We start from the raw sequence: 25,642 nt of genomic DNA, 5'->3' as shown, positions 1-25,642 counted from the left end.
GCGACACGAACACTGACTTCAGCCACTCCTGGCAAGTGAGTGATAAATGCGCCTACTCAGCCCTGCGCAAAACAGCAACATTATTGTTGCCAGCACGAAGCATCAGAATCAATCACAGTCAAGTCTGAGTGGCAGGTGTCAGTCTTAACACTTTGCTATTATTATTATTATTATTTTTAACTTCAGACCACTGTCAATCTTTAATCTAATTTAAAGGGTCACAGATTTGGGGGGCATAATATCGCCTCTTTGACTTCTCACTCCAGCCTAACTGACCATGAGTAGCCCACATTTAACGCTCCACACAGGCTGGAGGTTTCGCAAAATGAACTGTTATGAATATTTGCAAGCAAATGGATGATCTCGTTACTTCGCAAAAAAGGGGCAGAAGAACACTTAATGGCATTGAATCTTTCCGCTCCGTGCACTTTCAGATGCGATTGTAGATCGAAGTCAGACTTGTCACGTTGAGGCAAAGTGAATTCCTAACATCCAGGACGTGCCTGTCTACTCCGGACAAATTGCATCCAATCACCCCGGGGGAATTCGGCTAATGTCTCGATCCAGGGCCGGGGAGCATGGAGAGAAAACAAATCAAACTCTGCACACAGAGCGTGTAGGGCTTATTAAAACATTTCGCACAGGGGAAAGAAAGGACGAAACGAGGAATATGTGTCTGTACACGTGTATGCGTGCGTCGGCTGAGGGGGTGGGCTAATTATGATACATTATCTTTGGACATTGTAGTTTTTAATTGTAAATATCAGATGTGCAACCTAAACATTTTCACACTACATGCCAGCTGTTTGAGTGGCGGAGAGCGCATGAACTGGGCCTGGCTGTTTAATCACTTCAGCAGGTTCGAGTGGTTGACTAACTTTGGTCTTATTTAAACTCATGTGGGCCTAGCAAGATATTCGTGACGCTAAATACAAACAATATGCTCTAAAAAAATCCTAAGGCTAAATGCACACGAAAGATTCTAACAAATTCTCGTTTGAAGCAAGTTTAAACGCGAGGTTCAAATAGAACTTACCTCCTTATCTCCATTGCAATTAATCCTAATTTAGATGGATGAAATGCCCCCCCTTTGAACGCAGCATCAGCTCTGCGTGCACCCTCTGCTTTCTGGTAACGTGCTCGGTCCCCTGGACATTTTTCTCTGTCTGCTACAGCGACAGTAAACAATAAGCTCATGAGGCGTAGGCTATGGCAACATAATGTTCTGCATGGCTACAGAAGGGAGGTCGATCATTACACAATTTGTTTTAAATTTGATCAGTCACAAAGAGATTGGCATCTCCCTGGAAAGCCCGGGCAGGGTTGAGTTACTGTAGCTTAAATCCAGGTTTCACTCGTGTTATCCTTACAGACCCCTTCACGTCAGCATCTTCACTGTAGGCCGAAATAATGTCAGGTATTTAACTTTGGCTAGAGTGTCCGTGGTTGTTAAATATGCAGTATAGGCGGAAAGACTGGGCTCGCATGCAAATGTGGGTCGATATTTGCTATCATAAATATTTGATTTGCAAAATTGTTTCCCTACTGACATAAAAATTCAGAAACTGACAGTATGATTTTAATGTGTGTGTGTGTGTGGGGGGGGGGGGGGGGGGGGGGGGGGGACAGAGAGAAAGAGGGGGAGAGGGAGAGAGAGAAAGGTTGGTTTGTGTAGCAGCGTGGTGACGGCAGAGGGAAAACCGGCTGGACAGATTTGCGTTTACGCCTGATCTGCTTCTGGAGAGCGGGGCTGTGTGGGAAGGGAAAGGGAGCACCTGGCTCGACCGCTGTATCCCATCTCGTTTTATTGACAGCCTGATAAGCAGGGACCAAGCCGTGCGGTTTCCAGCGCGGATGTCGAGCACCCTGCTGCGTTGCACAGTATCAAGGCCTCTTAATGGCTGTTCCTCTAAATAATGGCCCAAACACAGCCAGTCCTGACTGGCCCGTACCTGCGCTGCCCCGGTCTCTTCCTGAGAGACAAGCGGTGGCGCGGTTGCCCATTTACTCAGTCTTGTTCAAATTGACACAAACATCAGAGGTTGTGAAATAGGATTTGAGGCTTTTAGCCTGTCTTAGTAAAAGGGAAACTAAAGCCCCCATTATGAGTCACAGTGACAACTTTATAGGGCTGTAGAAATAAAAAGGTTTTAGCGCAGACTAAAACACTGGGATTGTCTACAAATATAAGTAATGTAATGACTCTTACAGCCGGAGTACGTCATAGGGAGCAGCCAGGGGGCATCTATAGACCCCGAGCGGGACTTTCCTGCATCCGTTCCCCCCACACCTGTTGCGCTCTGAGCATGCTCAGATTTAAGAACACAACAGTGTACTTGCTAATCTATTAATATTCATATGACCTATCTATGACCTAACACCAGCAACTGTTACAAGCAGTAACTGTTAATGGGGAATTTCAAAACTTGTTGTTAGGAAGATGCATTTCATTACACATTTTTGTTACTTATAGCTTGTACATTCGAAAGCTGGAACAAATATGTAAATAGCGCCAAGACTCTTCACAGTTTCAGTGTAAGACCGGATGCTCGCTCAATCTCAGCCAATCCTCTTTATTCTTAAAATCAACGGGAACACATCCGAGTCATAAAAAAAATTATTATTATTATTATTATTATTATTATTATTATTATTATTATTAATATTATTATTATTATTATTATTATTATTATTAATAATAATAATAATAATAATAATAATAATAATAATAATAATAATAATAATAATCATCATCATCATCATACAGTGCTTCGATCGGGTGATTTTGAGCGCAAACAGCTCAAACCTTTTAAACCATACGGCACGCTTCTTGCTGAAGTGCTCTCGAGCAAGTTTTCGGCTAAGTTCCATGAATAAATAAAACACGAACAGAAAGATAGAAATCAAACTTTGGATTGAAGATAAAGTGGATAACATTCACTAAGGTGATGATGTAAATAAAAATCAAATCAATTATCAATCGGGGAGCGAGCCCGCAGAGTGAATTGTTAGCTGTCCGCCCCTGCACACAGCCGACACACCGGGAAAGTAAACAGGCCGGTGTGCTCCACATGTTGGTTACCTTGCGCACTTCCCCATTCTGCGCTCAGCGTCCTGTCCAAGGCGTGACGTCGAGTCGTCGCTCCAGCCAATCACCGCCAACTTGAGGCTGATGCTGAAGGGAAAGTTGCTGGTAAGAGTCGCAGATTTTTCCCCCCTCTCACTGACATTTCAACTTCACGACGGATTCAAAGGTAGATAGATTTTCATCGGGACCTATAAGTTTCTGTTTCTGTGACACGGAGGAGAGATCCGGGGAGGGAAGAAGCGAGTTTATATGCACAGGATATCGGTCAGACGCCTCTGCTGCCTTTCTTCCGGTGAGTTTGGCTGGACTATAGCCTACTTTTAAATAGTCTCTTTTTAAAATTTAAATCTACTGTAACTTACACGATAAACCTCTGAGAATATTTACAGGGTATCCTTTCTGTATTTTTGTATTTTATTTCATTTTATTAAATCCTGAAAAAAAACGCAGTTAAAAGCATGCAGACTGATTTCAATTCGGGCGCACTGGGAAAGTTGGGAAAATTATTGGTTAAGTGTTTGCACGTTGCTTTGTGTATTACAGAGTAGGAAAACACCAAAACAAAGTGGAAAACAATAAGCCCAGTTCGTTTTTGTTTTTTGTTTGTTTTTTTGTCATCTATCGCACACGCGCACACAACGTGTAATTAGCGATCTTCACACAGGAATTAAGCGCTCGTCATTTCTTTTAAAAAGCGGCTATTATTGTGCGAGTTACGCCTGGAGGGGAATTCAGCCTATACATCAGGAATGTGTACAGTGAGATCCATTCATCTATGCACGATCTATAAGCGCAATGGAAACGTCGATGTCCATCACCGGAAGATTTGATTCTGTGGGCTTTTTCATCAACATGACACGTCTGTGACATTTTGGAGAAACAGCGCGATATTTTGGTTGAAATGCTGTGAGTTAACGTTTAAAGTCAGAGGTACTGTTAAAGAACTATAACACTTTAAAAAAAAAAAGTTGTGAAAGCAAATTGCAAGCACGTGCTTCAAATCTTCAAAAACAACGAAGTGAAGTGACACGCGCGCCTTGGTGGTTTTCAGATTGATTTTGTTCGGAGGGCCCGGACCTGCTGTTTATGTTTGAGGTTATTACCATTTAATTTCTTCACACACCCCCTCGTCTAATTACGAGCTTTCAGTTGCATTATTATTTACACCCCTCACACATGTACTCATTTCCACACAGTATCTGGAAGTCTTTGGAAGCCTCGGGTCAAGGTTCTTGTATGTTTGGCTGCAGCGTGTCTTCCTGTCACACTGGCCGATCAGCGCTGTGACACCATTAGCCCCGGTGTTTATCACAGCCCTCAGCCTTTTGCTGAGGGCTTTAGCCTTTTGTAGACTGTACACATTCTGGGAACTACACAAGAACACGCCGTAGTCTTCACTGTGTCCCCACAAACTTTACAAATTGTTAGGTGGGGTTAAACTACACAGGATAAACTAAATAAAAACAAAATTTACCTTAAACGATGTACAAAGCACTCCACACTGTGGAGGTGAATGTGACTAGAAAATGAAGCCATTAGATGAGCCACGAGGACGTTAACTGTAACAACATGCTTAAAAAAATAATAAAGAGCAGGGTTTGAGCGTGTTTGGCATCCCGACAGAGCAAGACGGGGGCCACCTTAGGAAGCTACATGCGGCTGCCCACTCCGTGATGGAGTTGCGTTTCTTTATGTTTACTCACTCTGATGAAAAATGAGTTGCCACTAATGGAGCTTCTGTTGCGGTACGCTCTCCACGTGCGCCACCACGCTTTCAAAACAGCAGATGGATAAATATCGGCGCAGAAGTCGAACAAGCAAGTGACTCTTTGATTATGGCTCATGAAAACAGAATAATACAATCGTAAACGCGCGGATGATTTATGCAAATAAACCGGCGACGTGCTCATGAGGAGAAATGTGACCGGTCGGCTCTGTCTGATGAATGACAGCTCAGAGCTTTGCAAGAATGCAGCTACACGTAAAAGTCGAAATTTTATACATCGGTGACAACAACAATAACAACAACAACAACAACAACAATAATAATAATAATAATAATTATTATTATTATTATTATTATTATTATTATTATTATTATCAACATTTACAATACTGCTTAAAAACACAAATGATAATCATTTAATTGAGAATTTCTATAATAATAAGATTATTTTAAAAAGAATAGTAGAACGTTTATAATAAAGGGTAAATTAAAGTACATTTGTTATATTCATAAATATTTCATTTATATTTATTTATAATAAATAACAAATTTATTGTATATAGAAAACTCATATTTATATAATTATTTGCTCACCAGTGAAAGTAGGTGTAATACAGTTCTGGGGCTTGTATGTGTACACCACTTAATATGTATTTAATTGTCTAAGAAAAAAAAATTCCCCTCCTATATTAGATACAATTTAAATACAGAAAATGAAGATGCACACCACACCAGGCTTTTTATTGTCTGAGTGAATCACCGTGTTTTCCAAGCGATTACTAACTCGAATCAATGCTGCAACAATATTTATAATAGAAAGCTCATATATATATATATATATATATATATATATATATATATATATATATATATATATATATATATATATATATATATATATACACACATATACATATGTACATGTATATATAATTTTTTTTCCTAAGGTGAGTAAACTGTGACCTCCAGTGGAGGTCATCACACAGTTGTCAATTTTAAATAAATAATAAATCAAAGCAGGCTTTTAGGTGTGGGGGTCGTGTCCAAATATAGTGTCAAGTTGTGAAGTGAAAATGAGTTAAAATACTCTATCTTTCCTTCACCAAAACAAGGTTTTGTTTTTTCAGCTAGCTCTCTCTTTTTCTTTTCTTTCTTTTATTGTATTTAAAAGTTTCTGCAGGGGTACGAATACCACACTGCCTCAGGGGAAAATAGCGACGAGATTAGGCTTTCCTTTCAAGGCCTGTGACATTAGTTGCTGCTAATCCGAATTGGGCTAATTGCTTTCCCAACATCACCCTTAAAGACTTTTACAGCAATGCAATCTACCTTATAAAAAGATAAATGTACACATAAGAAATGTATATATTCATAGAGAGGTGCCGTTGACCGACTTGGCATATCACTTAGGTTTCTGAATAAAAAAATAAAAAAATAATAAATAGATGAAAAACCAAAAAGAAATATCTTGAGAATGGAGACAGCGAATTAGCTCTTGGAGCGGATTTACAGCTTAACCAAAGAAATCAATAACATGCTGGAGGTATTGTTTCCAAAGAAAACTACTTGACACACTCATCGGGGAATCCGTCTTTCTATGAAGGCAGGTTAGTGGTGTGAATTTTTGACAGCTGCAATCTGTGACAAGTGAGTAGCAATAACATTTGCACTACAAAGGTGCCTCACAAATACACTTATTCAAGCGTCTCACCAGAAAGAATTTAACATTTAGGCAAGATGTTGAATGTGTTTTCTCGCTCAGTACTGTTACACTGATTATGAGAAGATGACATTCTACTTTTGACAACTTCCCTGTCTTATTACTAGAAACCAGCAGCTGCTAAAAGTGGCACACATCCCGTGCACGCGCGGCTGACCGAGGCGTCCACGAGGACGCAAACTTTAGCGCAGAAAGTTTCACCTTGCGAGTATTCTTGCGTCAAAGAGTCAACAACCCACCATAGATTTTTTTTTGTATTACACGTCGACTTTTAGTTTAATTCCTTTCAAATATCTTTTCTCAAATTAGCCACAACATAATCCATAAACCTGTGAACTTGAATTGCATTGATGTTTCATAATAACTGCTAATTGAAAGTTCCAACTTCGCCGTGTCCTTGATGTATTTTTTTACAGTAAATTATAACCAACACGAGGTCTCTCACTGCACAAACCCCTGTCAGGAGGGGCGACAGGGTTGGGTTGTGTGTGAGGGGGTGTTTGTGGTCTGATGCATTCTAATGGAGGGGTTCTTGACGTAAAAATGCTTGGGACCCCCCCTCCTCTCTTAACTGATATAAGCTGCGGCCATTCACGGTAGGCCTATAGGCTGAGCCACCAGTCTAAGTGAGTAGAAACAATGCAGGAAGGAGAAACAGATGAATGTGCTCGTTTAGTTTACGGGTTGTTTGATGAAGGAGTATTGGCCAAAGTGTTGTTCCTCACCGCGGGACCCTCAGTGACAGTTTGAGCCGGTCCTCTCAGCTCATTATCTCGCCGGCCCACTGAGGGCCCCATTCAAGCCGGGCAGTCCCTCTCCCCCTCCCCCCTGTCCCTTCTCTCTCTCTCTCTTCTCTCTCTCTCTCTCGCTCTCTCTCTCACCCTCTCTCTGGCAGTGTCGTTTGTCTACTCATTGAACCCGTAGTCAGGAATGCGATGGTTGTTAGGGAGCCCTCTTTCACCTCCGAAGTGTTTTATTGATGAGCTCGGACTTCTCCTACTTTTTCACATGTCAAAGAAAGTCAAGTGTAGGCCTCCACGACTTCATTTCACGGCCTCCCATCCCAATAAGAAGAAGAAGAAAAGGGAAAAGAAAACGCATTTCTCTCCCCCTCCCCCTGCTCATGTCTGTCCCTCTCCCGTCTCTCTCGCTCACTCTCTCCCTCTTTGCCCTTTCACGCACCCCCTTTTCTGCTTCTCCACTTTGGCTTCAGCATCCACACAAACCTCATTCTCTTCCCCTCGGTTTTCCTTTTTGGAATAAGCAACGGGGCTCCTCAGTGCCGAGACTGGTGCTGGCCAAAGCTGGGAGTGTACGCTCAAACACGGGCGCAGAGGGGGTTGATTTTGGGTGCGCTGAGGTGTGCGCTAATAGTCGGTCATTCAGCCGGCTCAGTTTGGGAGCGTGTGGCCATGGCTACGCACTCATTTGCTTTTACTTTATTTACGCGTGCTATTTGCTGTCAGGTCGCAGGAGTGACGTCGCCGTGCCTCGCAAATGTGTCCATAAAAAGCACCCGAGCCTGCCTAAAGGCCGGACTCTTTATGTACGGTGCTCTTGTTGACACGATGGGGGTGGTGGGGTGGGGTGGGCAGGGTGATACTCAAAAGAATCAACAAAAGCACGTGGTGGACATTTTTGGTTGCTTTGAGTGTGAGTGAAGGCCGGACAAGTGCAAAATGATTTTCAAAGTAAAACAACTTTCTTTTTCTTTTTTTGGTGGGGGTGATTAGATGATTTACTTTGGAGCTCAATCGCTGTGGTATAAGAGTTTAAAAGTGGTGGTTTTTCAAAGTAAAAGTTTTTAAACCTTCAAAGATGACTCCCAATTGCGGCACTTGCGCAGGTGCAACATCGCGCTACATTCAGTCCAGAAGGGAAAAAAGGGCGCTAAAAGTTTAACGCAGCGCGGATGTGCGTCTCTATAACGTTAATCGCATCTGTAGTGCATCGGCTGCTTCATAAAAGGCACGCTGCAGCTCTTTGTAATTTTAATTTGGTGTTACGAGCTCCAGCATTCCAAGTGTGCGCTGCTCCACTGCTAGTTTCCGTCCCCCCCACTACAACAGACACACACACCACCACCCACCGCCCACCCCCCTTGCGGCTCCAGCTAGCCTCAGGTTGGCGCTGAGCATGCCTGAGATTCCCTGTGCGGACCCAATTCAGCCTGGAAGAATAGAGCCTTCCGTCCAATGGGCATTTCCGAGGCACTTCCTTTGCAATAGGGCAATATTCAGCAAGTGAGCGCAGAGTATTTGCATGCGTGGGCTGATTAGTGGGTTGGGAAGACGCGACTCTCTCTTTCTCTCTCTCTCTCTTCCCCGCTTTCTCGCTCTCTCTCTCTCTCTTTCGCTTTGGCTCGGCCCCGTTTCCCGCTTTGGCTGTGGTGCAGGGGGAAGTGTTTATATGGGGGATGATGACAGAGGTCGGGTCGCGCTAATGGGCCAGTGAAGAGCGGCGGAGGGAGGCGAGGCGAGGCGCACACAGCAGACCAGGAACACATACATTAATACACTTGTTCCATCACCAATCAGCATAGGTGTGTTCATTCTCTTACCCCCACCTCCTCCTACCACCACTCACTCACTCTCCCTCCCTCTTCCCCTCCTTCCGCTCTCTCTCTCTCTCTCTCTCTCTCTCTCTTCCCCATCTCTCTCTTCCCGACTCTCTCATTCGCTCTCTCACACGCCAGCGCGCATCCTCGCCAAACTCCGTGCGTCCTGACATCTGAGTTCACTGTCAATCTCTGTCTCCTTCGCAGGGATATCCCCTTTGTCTCCGCCGAAGACCACTGGAAACTAAATTTTTTTTCTCTTCGAAACTTCCCGGGAGAGAGCGATCCTGGTCGCCGCTTTTTTCTCCCCCTTCTCTCTTTCTTTGGTGTGGACAACTAGGCTGCAGCCCATAGTTTACCCAGGACTTTGATAACGACGCAGGATGCCCCAAAAAGGTGAGATCCTGACTAAAAGTTTGTCTTGTTGCTGTTAAATTATGCATTATTATTTGTGATAGCCTAAATTATTATTATTATTATTATTATTATTATTATTATTATTATTATTATTATTATATCGGGTTTATTCGCGGCTGTAAGTGGAGGGTCAGTGTGAGGTAGAGAGTGTTTTATCGTTTGGACTGTGCAGCCTGGACTCCCTCAAAAGTGCGAACAGCCTTTTAGCGTCTCTGTCGGTTTTATCTGCTCGATTTTTGGTTGTTGGGTTTAAGCCCACGGATAGCTTGCTGCTTATTTATGACAGCAAAGAGTAAAAAGTCACGTTGGGCCAGGACAGTGATCATCGTGGAGAATGGGGCGCAATGACCCGTTGAGGAAAGGTGTCAGATTGATTCATGCAGGCGAGTCACCCAAGCGCCTTCTTAAAAAAAAAAAGCCTTCATGAAGCACTTGCTGAGGAGGCCCGTGTTCAGCGTGTTTGTTTGTGTGCCGGGGATAACACAACTTTACTCCTTGTCTCTAATCTTCTCCGCTTTAATGACAGCGACTGAACTGCTTTTACATTTTAGCAGTCAAGCTGTGGAGTATTTTAAAATACTCAGATAAAGAGTCCTTGGCTGGCCTCAAATTTAAAAGTAAATGTCTCAAAAAAATGTAAAATTAATAAAAGACAAACCGAGAAACAAGCACAAATTGTTGATGCTTTGAAACTATTTTTTTAATCTACGTAAATAAGCAAAACCTATATTTTAGTGCAAAGCCTCTATTGTAATTTTAAATATAATTTTTAAAGAAAAAAATACATAAAATAATTACAATAAAACTGCAATGAAAGAATAAATCACTCTGTAGCTTTCTATGTTAACTTACTCCTTTACTCTTAAATCAGATTAAGCTCTAATGCAATAAATGCTTTCTGTGACGTGTGACTTTTTAAAAAAAAAAAATAATTCGCCTTCATGTGCATATTTTGTCTGTTAGCCAACAGCAGGGCCACTGTAGTTCAGGCCTACATGTTCTCCTTCCTTGTATGAATGTTGTGAGCGCAGGATCCAGCGGTCAGAATAAGCATGTTGAATTAACACATTGTTGTTGCGGATTACTAAAGGGAAAGAAATGCAGATTAGATCGCAGTTAACCTCAGGAACAACAACGTTTGAGCTTTCGACCTTAAATAAATGATTAACCACTTGGACCTTACAGGGCTATAAGCTACTGGCAGCAGTGTATTTGCAGGCTGAAGCCGGTCTCTTTTTATTTTTATTGTTATTATTATTATTTCACGCACACATACAGAGATATTCACACCTGCTAAAACCGCCGTGACATTAAGTCGCGGCTAATAAAAATATGTAGTATTATTTACAAGTTTCCCGTGTCTTTAAGATCAGTGGGTAACTCGGCCTATGCGGGCCAGTGTGAAGGAATCTGAATTTGATTAATGACCGAGCAGGCTATTTGTTACAACATGAAAGAAAGCTACACAATCTGAACGTAACGGCGTCCCTACGTGCATCTCACCGACTAGCCCGAGACTAAACACAATCTGTTAGACGTCGACATTACAGGCCATTTTACTCTGCACACAACACAACTTTGCACGGAGAGAGAAAATGAAAACTTCAGACTTCTCCCTCCGTGGCCCCCTTTTTATCTGTTCCCCCATTCAGAAGCTTCTTTAATGCATTTGTCTTTTCCAATTGAGCGCCCTACTGCGCTGTTGTGTCTTTAAAACCGCTTTACAACCCGCACCAGCAGCACAAAATAACCACCAAATATTTATAACAAGAAATTACTTTTCCAAAAAAAAAAAAAAAATCTTGTTCTATAAAAGCAGGGCAAACAAAACCCCACATTCACGCACTAGCGGCGCAGGGGTCACGGTCGTGTGTGTGTGTGTGTGTGTGTGTGTCTGCGTGTGTGAAAAAGAGAGAGTGCATGTGTTTGTGTGTATGTGTGAATGGTCCCGGAGGGGGTGGATGCATGCCTCCGGCTCTTTGTATTAATCTGAACTTGTTGGTGTGTTTAGAGGGGAAGCTGCGTGTTTCTAGTCGTGGAGGCCGAGTTTTCGCCCCGGGTTTGAGGTATACGGAGGCAGAAAAGGGGGTGCATTGTTGGGAGTCCAGCAGGCTTTGTACACCAGCTTTGTACCCCCTCCTGGTGTGGACTTTTGCGGATCAGTGAGGCGAGGTAGACAGCGTGTGTCACTGTACAGTTTCCACGACAGACTCCGCAAGAGGAAGGCTATCAAGTTTTAAAAACTACACTAAAGCCTCTTGCTGGGACGATGAGGAGCTGATTTCTTTATAAGAACTAACAAGAAAAAAATGGGGGGGGGGCACACCAGGACTATTTTTTTAAAGAGACAATGCTGTAAAGGAGTTACAGGCCCAATATCACATCATGGCTAGGCTGTTAGCTGAGATTTATTGTGACAGGTGCTTTCGGAAACAGGCCTAACAGAGACGTGAAAATAACGAAGATGAATGTTGTCCCGCGTCGATTTTAATTGATTTGTTTGGCACCAAAATTTAGGTTATCTGTAAAAGTAGGGCAAAAAAAATAAATAAATCTGAAAATACAGTAAGTACATCAGTGTAGCTGTGGCTGTGCTAATGTGTTGTTTTGCTTTGTCCTATAGGGAGACATTAAGTAGTGAAAACGGCAGATGATTGACTAAATTGTTATAGCGTGGACAGTCAACTCTGTTTCCAGGCAAGTTTAATTAAAATACATACATACACTCAGGATGTTTTTATTTAAAAAACAAAACAAAATCATAATTATGGATCAGTAAATGTTTAAGAACCAGATCCGCAATTAAAAAAAAATAAAATTTAAATCGGACGACATGAGAAACCATTTCAAAGAAATGTTGCAAATTATTTGACACCTTAAAACAATAATAATAATAGTAAAACAGATCTGTACACCAGTTTTCTGATTTGCTGCTAACCACTTTTGTTATTTCCTTGTGACGCTTAGAATACCACAACCAAGCCACGTGGGAGTCTGGCGTAGCTTCAATGATGCAGAACAGTAAGTTGTTTTCTATATATTTTATTTTGAAACTTTTGATTACAGCCGCAATGTGGTTGCATGGAAGCAACACCCACTGACATTTTTCTATTTATAATTTTATCTTTTATATTTATTTATTGCACTGCTTGTTAACATACATTTCAGAAACACTATTTTTTTAAATTTGATTTTTTTTTAAAGAGGGCAGATGCATGTGCAGCCATACATTTTCAGGATTTTTTAAGAGCAGGGATGATAATATTTTTAAGTTATTTGATGGCGCTTTCATTGCTGTTAATTTATTATTATCTCCCTCCCAAATGATAGGTAGGCAAGTTATTATTGAACAAGTTAATCACACGTCGTCCTTCCTTCTCCAGGGAGAGAGAGAAAGAGAGAGAGAAGGGGGGATTAGAGGGGGGTGCTGGGTTGAGAGGGAGATTTTTGTTTCTGCTTGAGTTGGTATTAAATAATTGCACAGCCGTCTGCATTAGCGTTAGAGCTGGCTGCCAGGCTGCATACAAGATTAGCTGCGTAGAGAAGAGTCCTGCATGAAACATGAGGGAATAGCAATAATGTCTTATGTAGATTAGTCCATATTCTTCACGGACAGACAGCATGAACTAGAAAGAAAATGCTCATATTATAACCGCAGGCCTCACTGTTAGGTGCAGGCTGAACTCAGAGAGGAAGATAAATATTAACAACCATATTGTCGTGGGTGCCAATCAAAAAAAAAAACCCAACCCAAAACATGGTAGATGAAGTTGCTTATAGGCCTCATGTGTTTAAAGTGGCCTCTTGCAGATGAATGATTTGTCTTGTTCCTGGTGTGTGTTGAAACCAAAAAGGATAAACATGAAACATTTTCTCTCTTGCTGCTGGACAAGAGGTGTATGACATCTGTGATGAAGGTGTGTGGAATAATTTTATTATATTATTCTCCATATACCTTGATGACGTGTCTGTGCTGTAACCTGTGCGCATTAGTCCGAGTATGTTTGAATCCAATGTTGGACCACGTGAGAGGTGGACTGTTTTATGTGTAGAGAGCTATGATTCATAAGAAAGCGCTGCGGGGGAAAAAAAACCCCCAAAAACACGAGTGGCTTACTTTTGTTTTTCTCCTACTAGATTTTTTTTCTTACGTTAAATGGCACAGCAATGTGATTTCTTTCTTTTAATCTTATCAGTTGTCAGTTATAGAGATGACAGAGCCTTAACAAACCTGTGTACAATACCCACTGGATTGATGTTAATAGGATGCTCCCCTGGCTTGGCGTGTGATGTCTGGTGCGAATTGCCGAGGAGATATCATTGGGCCCGGCCCTTTGGGTTGTCTAAAGGTCGCGACGGCCTCGCTGGCTTTTGTGCTAATAACTCCTGGGTGTATATAGTGGGGAGCGTCCAAATTGACACCATATGTTTTCCTATTAGTCGACTTGCAATAGAATACAAGGCGCATAATCAGCGCCAGCGGGCGAGATCGACTCCGGGCACTTGAGGGAATTGTGCCATGATTAAGACTTAACCTTAGGAGAGTTTGATTTTTATGTGATGTCGTTATCTGACGGGTTTTATCGATCCGGAGGATTTATATGATGGTTATAAACCAGAGGTGACGGAGCAACCCTGGAGAACCCGCAGAGCAGGGCTGCTTAATGTGGGTAGGCCAATTTCAGGGTAAGAAGTCTATTAATTCCACTTAATCCTGGAATTACCAAAGAGCAGGAGGGGATGATAATGGATTTACTATCAATCAGATCCACGCAGGAAGATTATAACACATAGCGGCCAAAAGGGATATGTTGCTCAGTTAAACAGGTTTATTCTCACTCAAGTAGCTATAAACAGGCCCGATCCCCCTATTTTTAATTTTCTTTCTTTCTTTTGTGTCATCTATATAAAATAAAGTCCGCATTTAAAGCCAACTCCTATGGCACATTTCAGCAAGAAGACGCCAACCGATTCCACACAACAGGACTGCGGTGGCTGTGAGCATTTGTTGTCAAATACAAACAAGGGGGGGAAAAACTGCATGTCACTTTTAATATGTTAAGAATCCAGGCGCGCCCTCGTTTGTGTGACCGCGCGTAGCCCCTGGCCACCTTAAAAACGAAGTCTCCCTCGGAGGGTAAACGAGTAGCGTCCAATTTTGTCTGAGTGATATCCAAATGCAGACAGAAAGGGTCGTTTTATCATGCTACTATTTGTCGTGACGATGCGATTTTCAAAAGCAGAGCGGTGTCATAAAGTGACATGCCTGCCACAAGTGCTCCAACTGATCTTTTCAATTAGCCTCCCATGCATGATCCGAGGCGACTTCCGCCTATTTCCAGAAATTAAGCTCAAACTTGACGTGCAGCTAGCTTTATTTTAAAGACAAATGTCAGGCAGGCTCATCATATTTTCCCCCTCTTCTATATTTGGAGCTTATTTATTGCTAAGGAGCCTCTGCTCCCGGAGTCAATGTACCGGGCGGCAGCGCAGGGGAAGGGAGCGGAGAAACAGAGAGCAGCTCAGGCACTCCGGGGAGTCAGCTCTCCCTTTTGGCTTCAGGTTTGCGGGCTTTTTCTGTGCTTTAGAGCGATTCCATACAATAATTTAAGGATAATTTCTAAATATCACTAATTTTTTTAGACAATAAGCAAAAATAAAACCTCATATTTTAAAGCTAAAATCTTATTGTTTCCTTGTCTTTTTGATGCGTAATTATGGCATGTTTTTCATAAAGGATTGTCATGGGAAGGATTTTAGCGATTTAATATCGTTTTTCCTACAAGATACTTTTGAATTGATGCTAATTTAACACATTATTGTAGTGGAGTGTTTATGGGATCGTCGGTGTGGCTGGTTATTGTTTTAAAGCACTGTTTGTGAGAGAGGTGCAGGTCTTGGTGATGGGAGTGGATAACGGTGCGGGTGTTTTAAAGCCCAAGTTTGCCGGTTTGCTACAGGATTGGATGAGTTTTTTCTGACCAGATCATCGACTGAGCTGTAAAATTACTATGAGGAAAAAATTCTATATTTTTTTTTATTCGGTGTATGTCGTGCTGCTGTGGTTTGATCAATGTTTTTGCATGTGTTACTAAATAGCTGATGATGCGCCGAACCTCACAACAGCTTAAAAAAAGATTTCTGGAGTGCACTCCGGTTTAAGATATTTTTATAAAATCGTGTGAGAGTTTATTGTGAAACTTCTCTATTGCTGTGTGCTCTGCATCATATCACATTGCATCTATAACTCGATTATTCTGAACGCTTAAATCATTCTGCTCACCATTACTTGGAAGCCGTTAGCTTTATCATATATTTCAAGAGGAGCTGCGACATGATTTGATGACTCCGGTGCTTTTGTCTCCATGTAGGTCACAGTGGCGTAAACCAGCTTGGTGGTGTGTTTGTTAATGGCAGACCGCTGCCGGATTCCACCAGGCAGAAAATAGTTGAACTTGCTCACAGTGGTGCTCGACCTTGCGACATCTCCAGGATACTCCAGGTGACAATCCCACTCCTTTTTATGAACAGAAAACGCCTTCATAGAGACGTTGGTCTCAGTGAATACAAGGAAATTAATAATAATATCCAAAAGCAAAAATATTGAAAACAAACCGATTTGAATTTTCAATTAAAGCCAGGTTTCCAGTAGCAGTTCACGACCGCTTTAAGCCAGTAAAACCACTTATTACTTTGCAATTAAAGGAATGTTTTAAGGACAACAAACGGAAAAGTAATCTGCCTGCTGTTGTAAAGAATAAATGCCTAATATATCATTCAAGGCATATTTTCTGTATTTATAGACCCATGATGAAGTCCAAGTGCTGGACAGTGAAAAGGTGATAATTATTTGAGCCATCTTAGCAATTCCGTTCATAGTCGTAAATAATGTATGTGAATTGTGTCTTTTGTTTCCCGTCCAGGTATCCAACGGCTGTGTGAGCAAGATCCTTGGTAGATATTATGAAACAGGCTCCATAAGACCGAGAGCAATAGGCGGCAGCAAGCCCAGGGTCGCCACTCCAGAGGTGGTCGCGAAAATCGCGCAGTACAAGCGGGAGTGTCCGTCTATCTTTGCGTGGGAGATCCGTGACAGACTTCTGTCGGAGGGGATCTGCACCAACGACAATATACCCAGTGTAAGTGTATTGACTGTAAGTTGTGTGCATGATTTAATTTGCCACATGAAATGACTTTTTTCTCATGCACTGGAGGAAAAGGAGAAGGGCATCCAACCATTCAGTCTTATTAAGTGCACTGCGATTCAAAGCGTGGGGCACACATTACTGCGTATGTGATCAGCCAAACATACGCTCGGTTTTGATGGGGCTCGTTGTTCATTTGTGCGCTTTGCCAGAAACATCTTCCTGTACATATTTATTATGATTATAATGCTCGCGTTATGCGTGTAAGAACACGTGTTTTGCCCGCACGAGCAGAGACGTGCCGATGCTGCGCTCCATCCAATCCTAATCCAGACTTTTATCATATGTAATTTGTCATTCAGGTGTCATCAATAAACAGAGTCCTCCGCAACCTGGCTAGTGAAAAGCAACAGATGGGCGCAGATGGCATGTATGACAAGCTGAGAATGCTCAACGGTCAGACAGGAACTTGGGGGACCCGGCCCGGCTGGTACCCCGGAACATCAGTGCCAGGGCAGCCCAACCAAGGTGAGCCTCATTGTCATGCAGTAGCAATAAAGACACCTTGACGCACGCACAGTTGTGAGGTTCTCTACCAAAAAAGAAGTATACATCCGGGTGGTGTGCTGACACGCAGTAACATTTATGGTCACCCACAAAAGCATCTGATTTGAATTCAATGCATTAGGTTTAAAGTGAACTTAGTGAGGTCACCACAAGTTGCCATGTATGAATATGAATAGGTTTACGGCCTACTCTTCCGGTGATTCCGACCCGTGGCTGTTTGCAGGAAGGTATTGTATGGTCATGCTTTTGATGCTCTGAACAAGACTGAAAATGTAAAACTAGTCGATCAGAGGAAGCCATAGGCCATGCATGCATTCTGAATGTCTCCACTGTCCCAGACATGGATGTGCGTGACAGAAGCTTGTCCTTTCAGCAGAGGTGTCCATCCAACAGCCTGCATTTTCCTCCCCGATGGGGAGGCAGGGAGCCGGGGGAGAGCTGTGTGCGGCGATGTTAGCACAAAGGAATGCTTTTCCTTCACACGCAATGATTAGTTATGGGAACAGTCCTCACTACGTGTAATTGCTCATTAGAGAGGGCTTTGTCTCTCATTATGGCAACATGCAGGAGTGTGGAGATGGTGAGGCTGCTGTGGAAATGTTCCACTTCAGAGGGTTTCCTGACGGCCCACTGCAGGCCAAATACAGAGCAGCTTTTCTTATAAGAAACTACAACTTTGCAGGCAGGAGTTTGCGATCACGGTTTATTTGCACATGTAAAGCGGAAATGCAAGGGTTGGAATTAAGTCCGACAAGATTTAATAAATTAACTAAAAAAACAAAAACAAATTAGCATTTGTGTGACGGCAACTGGTCACGTGGGGCTGTCAACGAGCAGTAAAGCGGGAAAGATCATATTCATGCTAAAATAATTCATTTAATGATGAAGCTATAACGGCTAATTTAAATAATAATAATAATAATAATAATAATAATAATAATAATAATAATAATTATTATTATTATTATTATTATTATTATTATTATTATTATTATTATTAGATGTAACTATTTAATGTTAGGTATTTAATTATAATAATGATCATCATTTTCATCTGTTGTATATATTGTTTTGCAACCTAGATTAAAAAAAAATCTCCAGAAATAAAACATATAATAATAATAACAATGATATAAAAATCTAAATATAACAAAGTTGTGTTTGATTAAGTATTTGGGTAAAACAGTTGTTTCAAGGGAACGAAAATATGTTTTCAATCAGACAGCCGAGTAAGCACATATAATGGCTACATGGAGAGTGACAGGGCCCCAAAAGAAGACAACTCTATCCAAAGAGAAACGAATAAAACTCCACACCGATGCTGTCTTTCATCTCTTTCTCATGCTCAGTCGCTGGCTATATGGCTCTAAATCCCGTCTATAGGATTTAGTCTCTCACTTTCTCTTTCAGTTTTAAGCGGTTTCTCAAGAGTGTTTTGATCCAGTCTCAGCAGCTGAAAGGTGCCGCAATTGGTTCGGTATCTCTTTTTTTTGCTGCTTTTCCGCCTCACTGGCTGAGACATCGTGATACTAAAGAATGAGTTTATTTCCCAGCGCTTTTATAAAGAAAACAAATCCCATCCTAGCGTCAGTGGGTCTGGCGCATGGATAATAGCTGCACATTCACTCCTTTTTATAGATTATCCGGAGTGAAGAAACAAATAGCGTGGATACAAACTATTGGCCTATAGAAGAATACTTTGGCTATTATGCAGCAATGGAAATTGTCAAGAAATGTGTCCCATCAGGTTTCCTTCACTGAACAAAAACGGACACATATAGACACACTAAATGTGTTTGGAGGCCTGCGTGATGCAGGGAGAATTTGCACGCAGCGGAACTATGAGGAAATGTGTAATTTGGTTTATTTTTCTATGAGGCAAACACGTGTTTTATTTTGTGCTATCGCTCTATAGTTCATAGAAACACATTAAGTAATTGGCTGATCTTATAATCCACGTAGGTGAACAGTTACTCGGCCTTTTTTGCACCTTTTCCCCAGTTTTGCAACAACCTGGAGTACAGGGCTCCAGCTGCTCGGCTCTGGGTTTTTTAGAACACAAATAAAATTTGCTCTGAAAAAGAAAATGCTGAAATGCCACTTCGTGGCCCCAGAGCGCCATCGTTGAGATATTACATAAACCTCTATCAACGCACCCGCTGCTTAATTTCGCATTAACTTCTTGGTGTGATAATGATGTCCAACAACAAGACAGACATTAGTCGATAAGCCTCGCCCTGCGAGTGAAGGGGCCTTCAGGCCCACCGCGGACAAACAGCAGCAGTGAATAGATTGGCCTTATTTTGGTTGTTCAGGGGGTTGCATGCTCTCTCCTCACTCATTTGTTTCCAATTGAAGACAGAAATCCTGACTGGCGTGTAGCTGGCCGGGGGACGTGATTAATGATGGTAGTGGATAAGGGTTAACACACTGGACTCAAAGCTCTGTTGACTGGGATCCTCGTGCGCACAATGCCAAAGTACTATAGCCTGTGTGCCTCCAGAGAGAGGGGATCCTTTTGTCATCTCCTCCAAAAGCTCCCCTCCACACACACACACACACCCACCCCCATCCCATCCCATCCCATCCCATATATTACACCCACCGAGGGCTCACTGCTCGTCCCTGGCTGTGTCCATAGTTTAATGGTTTCCCTTACTCCTGAAGGCATTGTATCATTCTGAAAAGCGTCTTCTTCTATTCAAAAGTTGGTGGTCACCTCAATGGCCATACCAACGCCCATATGGGAACGGCCATTGAGGCACTGCTCTGTCCTGGAGGAAAAAGGGAGGGGGTTTTGGAGCTGTGTAGAGAGTTTGGGTTTTAAATACATTTCATAGGCTCTGAAAAGAGGCTCAGCACATCTTGTCACATTTCTCTTAACCTTTTGAGAACACACGCCATTGTTGGGACACGATAAGTACGCGGAGCTTTCCCCTTAGCCAGCCTGTTTTTCCCACAATATTTTATCAACAGTTTAACCACGAAGCCGGTTTGATGTTGTTCCTTTTTCACGCAGCCAGTCGTCTGTAAAGTGGCAAACATTAGGAAGAAATTGCAATAATTCCTCCAATTTTGAAACAAATTAACCATGATGGGTGCTTTAATTAATGATGTACCACCGAGGTCTGTACAATTAGCGCTAGGCTGATACAACACGAGCCCCGATAATTAATTATTCAATTAAGCTTAAGTGAATGTATATTTCCATTAATTTCTCTCTCCTTTTTTTAGATGGCTGCCAACAACAGGACGGTGCAGGAGAAAACACAAACTCCATCAGCTCGAACGGGGAGGATTCAGAGGAGACACAGATGCGTCTGCAGCTCAAGAGGAAACTACAGAGAAATCGCACATCCTTCACACAGGAGCAAATCGAAGCACTGGAAAAAGGTCAAATATGCAGTGGATAATTTGTATAATTCGTTTTAAACACCCAGACTAATGTTTCATCGATAACACAATACAAACATTTTGGTTATTGTAAGCAAATTCAAAGAAAACGCAAACTGCGTGAGGGACTACATTTCTTCATTACACTGCGTTAAATAAGAAGCCTAATTAAAAACCTAATGTTTTGGATCCAGGGCGAAAGACACGCAATTGTTTCACTAATAGCTCTGAATAAAATTAACTGCCCTTGACCTAATCTTATATTTACTAACACTTATACCTGTGTGATTAATCCCACTGCAGAATTTGAAAGAACTCATTATCCAGATGTTTTCGCGCGAGAAAGACTAGCAGCGAAAATCGACCTGCCCGAGGCAAGAATACAAGTGAGTGATCGCAACTTTTATGAGCACGTTTAAAAGAGGTTTTAAACTTGAAGCTAAAATTATGCTTTTCCCATCCTTCATCTGCAGGTATGGTTCTCAAATAGGAGAGCAAAGTGGAGGCGAGAGGAGAAGCTGCGGAATCAGCGCCGGCAGGCCAATAACTCCTCAAGTCACATTCCCATCAGCAGCAGTTTCGGCACCAGCGTCTACCAGGCCATTCCACAGCCCACCACACCGGGTAGGTCAACCTAATCAGAGATATTACTTTGACCATATGCCCAGTAAGGTAAAATAATACTTAAATTTAATTTTTCAACTGAAATTATTAAAAGTGCAGTCCTACTTCACACACACAAGCACAAGCACACACTACTTTGTTAAAAAAAAAATTAATGCATTAATACTGTGATGGGTTCCATAGGCTCAGTGGGTTAAATATTTACTAAACAGTATCATGCCACAACCTGCGGATTCATATAAAAAGGGCAAAGGAGGCCTCGGTGGCTGTGAGCTCTAGTTCGCATGAAGAAGCGCCGTTGCTTCCCTTTGATGGATGATTGAGCAAAACTTCTCAGCTGACTATCTGAGCAATTACCGAATCAGGCACGAGGGTACACCGGCAGAGCTGAAGCTCGTGAAGTCAATCACCTGAGGCTCTCGCTGTAGAGCTATCTGTCCGGGCCCATCAGCCTGTCAAATAAGGCGTCACCTTCCGCACGCACTGCTTAACGCTAATGAGATGACTTCTCTCACCGGAGCTCAGTGTGTGTGAGATTTCTGCGGTTTCAAGCGAGTTTTCATTTTCATCCACAGTGTCTTTCACCTCGGGGTCAATGCTGGGTAGACCTGACACCGCACTCACAAACACCTACAGTGCGCTGCCGCCGATGCCCAGCTTCACCATGGCAAACAATCTACCTATGCAAGTAAGTCAAATACTCTGCATACATTACATACGAGTGCTGAAATAAAATGAATTTAAAGCTGGGTTTTTACAGTGACTGGTGTGACTATAAGAGTGGCAAAAAAAAGTACAAAATTACATAGGCCTGCATACTGTAACTAAAGGATTCGTGAAATAATTTGATAGTGTTAAAAGCAGACAAACTAGATTACAGACTACTGAGCTGCAAATTATGGTTGGCTAAGCTAATGTAACATTCTCTCCTCATTTTTAGCCCAGCCAGACCTCCTCTTATTCCTGCATGCTGCCTACCAGTCCGCCTGTGAACGGGCGGAGCTACGAAACATACACGCCCCCTCATATGCAGGCACATATGAACAGCCAATCTATGACCACTTCTGGTACCACCTCAACAGGTAGGCAGAAAATTTCACTTTTTTAATTTTTTATTTTTAAAGCAGCCTGCTTGGGAGTTAAAAAAGCAAACACTGCACTCTTTGAAATATCTGCCACCTTTCCAGTAATCAGGGGATACTACAGAGTCATGTCTGATTCATGATCTGTCATCCCAAGTTTCCTTTTCCTTTGGTTTAAATGTCTGAGGATCTATATCTCTACATCGCACATCATTTTTCTCTCCGCAGTTGCATGAACGAGGCTCATTTCTTTGCCACTCTGGGCCATCATGTCAACCCCACTACTCCAGCCCATAGTTTAGTTCCACCCCATTAGGATGTTACTGAGAGCCATATATACCGGTTATAGTCATGAAGAGTTAATCATGCATAACCACATTTCCTCTGTGCTAAATTGCTAATTAATTTGATTCATTTGCTGTTGTATTCTCTCTGTTTAAATGCCATTGCCAAAGCCTCAATTTATTGAGCTTGCAAGCATTTTACCGAGCCACCACGTGCAGAGCTTTGTGACTCATTGCAGGCCCATGCTCATCTACCTATTTGCAAGCATTTAAAGCACAATGCTCTGTTAGTTAACTGTCGTACTAACCGTGCATGGTAAACCTGCTCATCTAATTTTAGCATTTAGACAGCTTTTTTTTTTTTTTTTAAACTTCCTTACGTGTTTCCAATCTGACATCAATCTTTCTCTCTTTGTCTTCACAGGACTCATCTCTCCTGGAGTGTCTGTCCCAGTCCAAGTCCCAGGAAGCGAGCCTGACATGTCTCAGTACTGGTCAAGACTACAGTAGAGAGAAGAGCTACTTCACCCTGTAACCACCCACTCCACCATCGCCCTCCGGCAGTGTTCCTCACACATACACGGCACAGGAGAGTAAAGAAGGCGAGAGAGGGTTGAAAGGAGGCAACAGACAGAAGAGGAGGGGAAAAAAAGAGAGCTAAAGGGACTCTGGGAGAGCCTTTGGGACGTCTGGGCTTTGTTTTTCCAGTGGGACAGTGTGCTGTTATGTAGCTCTAGGCACATTCAAACGAGGACTTGGAAGAGTGAACAACGATGGAAAGATCGGGGGGGGGGGGGGGAATGGACCTCTGTAAAGTGCCCGGTGTTAAATTTATATGGAACAAAAACTTCTTATCTGTTTTTTTTTTTTTTTTCTATTTCCAACTTCAGTCATTGTTTCCTTTTGTTCTCTGGTGTGTTTGTAAATGGCCATTTGTATGTTAATATGAAAAACCAAGATCAAGTACTGATAGATGGACTGCTAGAAAAGCATGTTGGTCTTGCGTTTGTTTGAGAGAGGAGCACCTGAGAGATTCTGCCATGACTATCTTTTAATCTGCTTATATCAAGACTTTCTACCAGCCTTTGCATGGTCTCTGGACGCTGTTGCATATCATTAAAGACGAAAAGCTGGAGGGAAGACTCTTACTGTGTCAAAGAAAAAAAACACAAAAGAAGCAACAACTATTTATTGGTCTTATTTCTTGCGAATGGATATTTTAGCAGAGGAAACTCAAACTCGATCCACCCACTGAGGCTGTGGTCTTGGCTCCTCTGACGTGAGCCTGCATTTGCTGGCTTATTAGACACGGATCACTATGAACAGCTTCAAGTGTGCAAAGAAGGTGCGACACGCAACCCAACTCGGACCCTTTTGCTTTGGTGGTTGGATTGACACTTGATTACCACGAAGAACGTTAAATGTGGAAAACACGGGTGCAAAAAAACCCTGTAGTCTGTAAATGGTAGACTGCATCTTCGATATAATCCAGTTTGTTTATGTCAAAATGTAAAGTACTTGTCTTCCCTAGAAATCTTCCAGAAAGATTTCACCAATAAAAGTTGATTTCATTTATCCCCCTCCCCCCCCCAGAATATTCTATAAATGTTCCATGCATCATAAAATACATTTTCTTTAGGGTCAGGTACAATTTGTCTCTTAGGTATAGTTGTATTATAGTGTCCTATGGTCAAAAAAAAATGTGCAACTAGAAATATTTAATTCCTATAATTATGATTAAACATTGCTTGACAGAGTTTTAAACTTAAGTGTTTGGCAGTTGTTTACAAGTACATATCAGATTTAATCATTGTTGATTGTAAAACAGACCAAAGCCTTTGTATTTCATCTAGTACACAATGTTTTTTAAAAAAAAAGATATTAGTCTTGTGTTGCAAAATTTTGTAAACACGTTCTGTTCAACTATATTGGCTTCGAGTTCGTAAGACTGCAGTCGAAACCCGCAGTCCTTATTTATAATTGAAGACCATGGGAGGGTTTTTCTAGCATCATCTGTCATGCTCTTTTGAGTTTTGCATTTTTATTTCAGTGTGTACGTAGAACATGGACACATACTGGGTTTACGTCTGAGCATTGCTTCTGAGATAAAACGTCTACACGCTGTCTCTTAAATATTTCAATTTAATTTTATTTAAAATGGAGCTTTCTAAATGTATTTTGTGAAAACTATAAAAAACATTTTGTACAGTAAAATTGTGTCTTAAAGAAAGCCTTTTTGCCTGGTTAATGCTGTGTCAGCTTTTACTGAGCAAGGAGAAACTCTGTTTTTTTTTTTTTTTTGCATCGTCGCTGCTAAAGTGAACAACTCTAACACGGGCCGGTGCCAGTGCGACAGCTTGTGGTGAACGTAACACGTTCGATTCCTTCCCAACAAAGGCGTCCAAAATAAAAAAAACACATTCCTGATGTGTGGGGCCGAACCAAGTCGACACAGACCACACAATGAGAAAGGTCAAGCAATTCAACGTCCCTTGCTCTTGTTTTAGTAGAGTTACGATGGTATGGAAAAAGAAAAAAAAATACAGGACCGATGACGGGACCAATGAGGAAAAGGAGGGAGCAGAGAAGAGAAAGGGGGGAAAAAAGTCATGAAATAAAGCAGTCAGTGCCTAGAGCGAGGTGGAGGAGCGATTGTGTGGCAGAGTGAGTTATTTTGCTTCACTTGCTGCCTCAGCAGGGGGTGGGGGGCTTGTGTGTGTATGTGTATGGATTTAAAGGGGTATGGAGGGGGAGAGAGAGAGAGCGAGAGTAACCATCTAAAAGGAAAAGTTATCCATGAGAGAGTGAGGTCAGGTAAGATTCACTCAGCATGTACCAGCTCCGAACATCCTGCTAAATTGATCAACTTCATGTAGATGTCTCACTCGATATTAAATAGTTCAGTTAGAAGTTTGCAGGATTGGAGGTTAATCAGATTTTTAAGAGGATTTTTTTTTCTTGGACTAAAGCAATTTCTCTGTTCATTTAATCCAGTTTATCACACAAATGGAGGAAGTCTGTTTCGGGAGCACGAGGAGG

At 42.0% G+C, this 25,642-nt stretch overlaps 1 protein-coding gene across 8 annotated transcripts; it reads left to right on the top strand.

Moving 5' to 3' along the window:
* Positions 1-3,220: 3,220 nt before the first annotated feature.
* On the top strand, positions 3,221-24,833 carry pax6b (paired box 6b). 8 transcript variants are annotated; one of them, XM_076882429.1, is made up of 15 exons: positions 3,221-3,380; positions 9,299-9,487; positions 12,132-12,205; positions 12,476-12,529; positions 13,402-13,425; positions 15,880-16,010; positions 16,312-16,347; positions 16,432-16,647; positions 17,016-17,181; positions 20,455-20,613; positions 20,917-20,999; positions 21,087-21,237; positions 21,813-21,925; positions 22,178-22,319; positions 23,028-24,833. In XM_076882429.1, the coding sequence occupies exons 4-15, from the start codon at positions 12,517-12,519 to the stop codon at positions 23,111-23,113; spliced, it is 1,320 nt and encodes a 439-aa protein (XP_076738544.1). In that variant the 5' UTR covers positions 3,221-3,380; positions 9,299-9,487; positions 12,132-12,205; positions 12,476-12,516; the 3' UTR covers positions 23,114-24,833. The 8 variants fall into 8 exon arrangements, with proteins under 8 accessions (XP_076738544.1, XP_004539492.1, XP_004539498.1 ...); XM_004539435.3 differs by lacking the exon at positions 12,132-12,205; XM_004539441.5 differs by lacking the exon at positions 13,402-13,425.
* Positions 24,834-25,642: the final 809 nt, after the last annotated feature.

This window comes from Maylandia zebra, linkage group LG1, assembly GCF_041146795.1.
Source record: "Maylandia zebra isolate NMK-2024a linkage group LG1, Mzebra_GT3a, whole genome shotgun sequence".
Classification (NCBI taxonomy): domain Eukaryota; kingdom Metazoa; phylum Chordata; class Actinopteri; order Cichliformes; family Cichlidae; genus Maylandia; species Maylandia zebra.
Note: the sequence above shows the minus strand (reverse complement) of the source record. Positions and strands in the feature narration are given on the sequence as shown.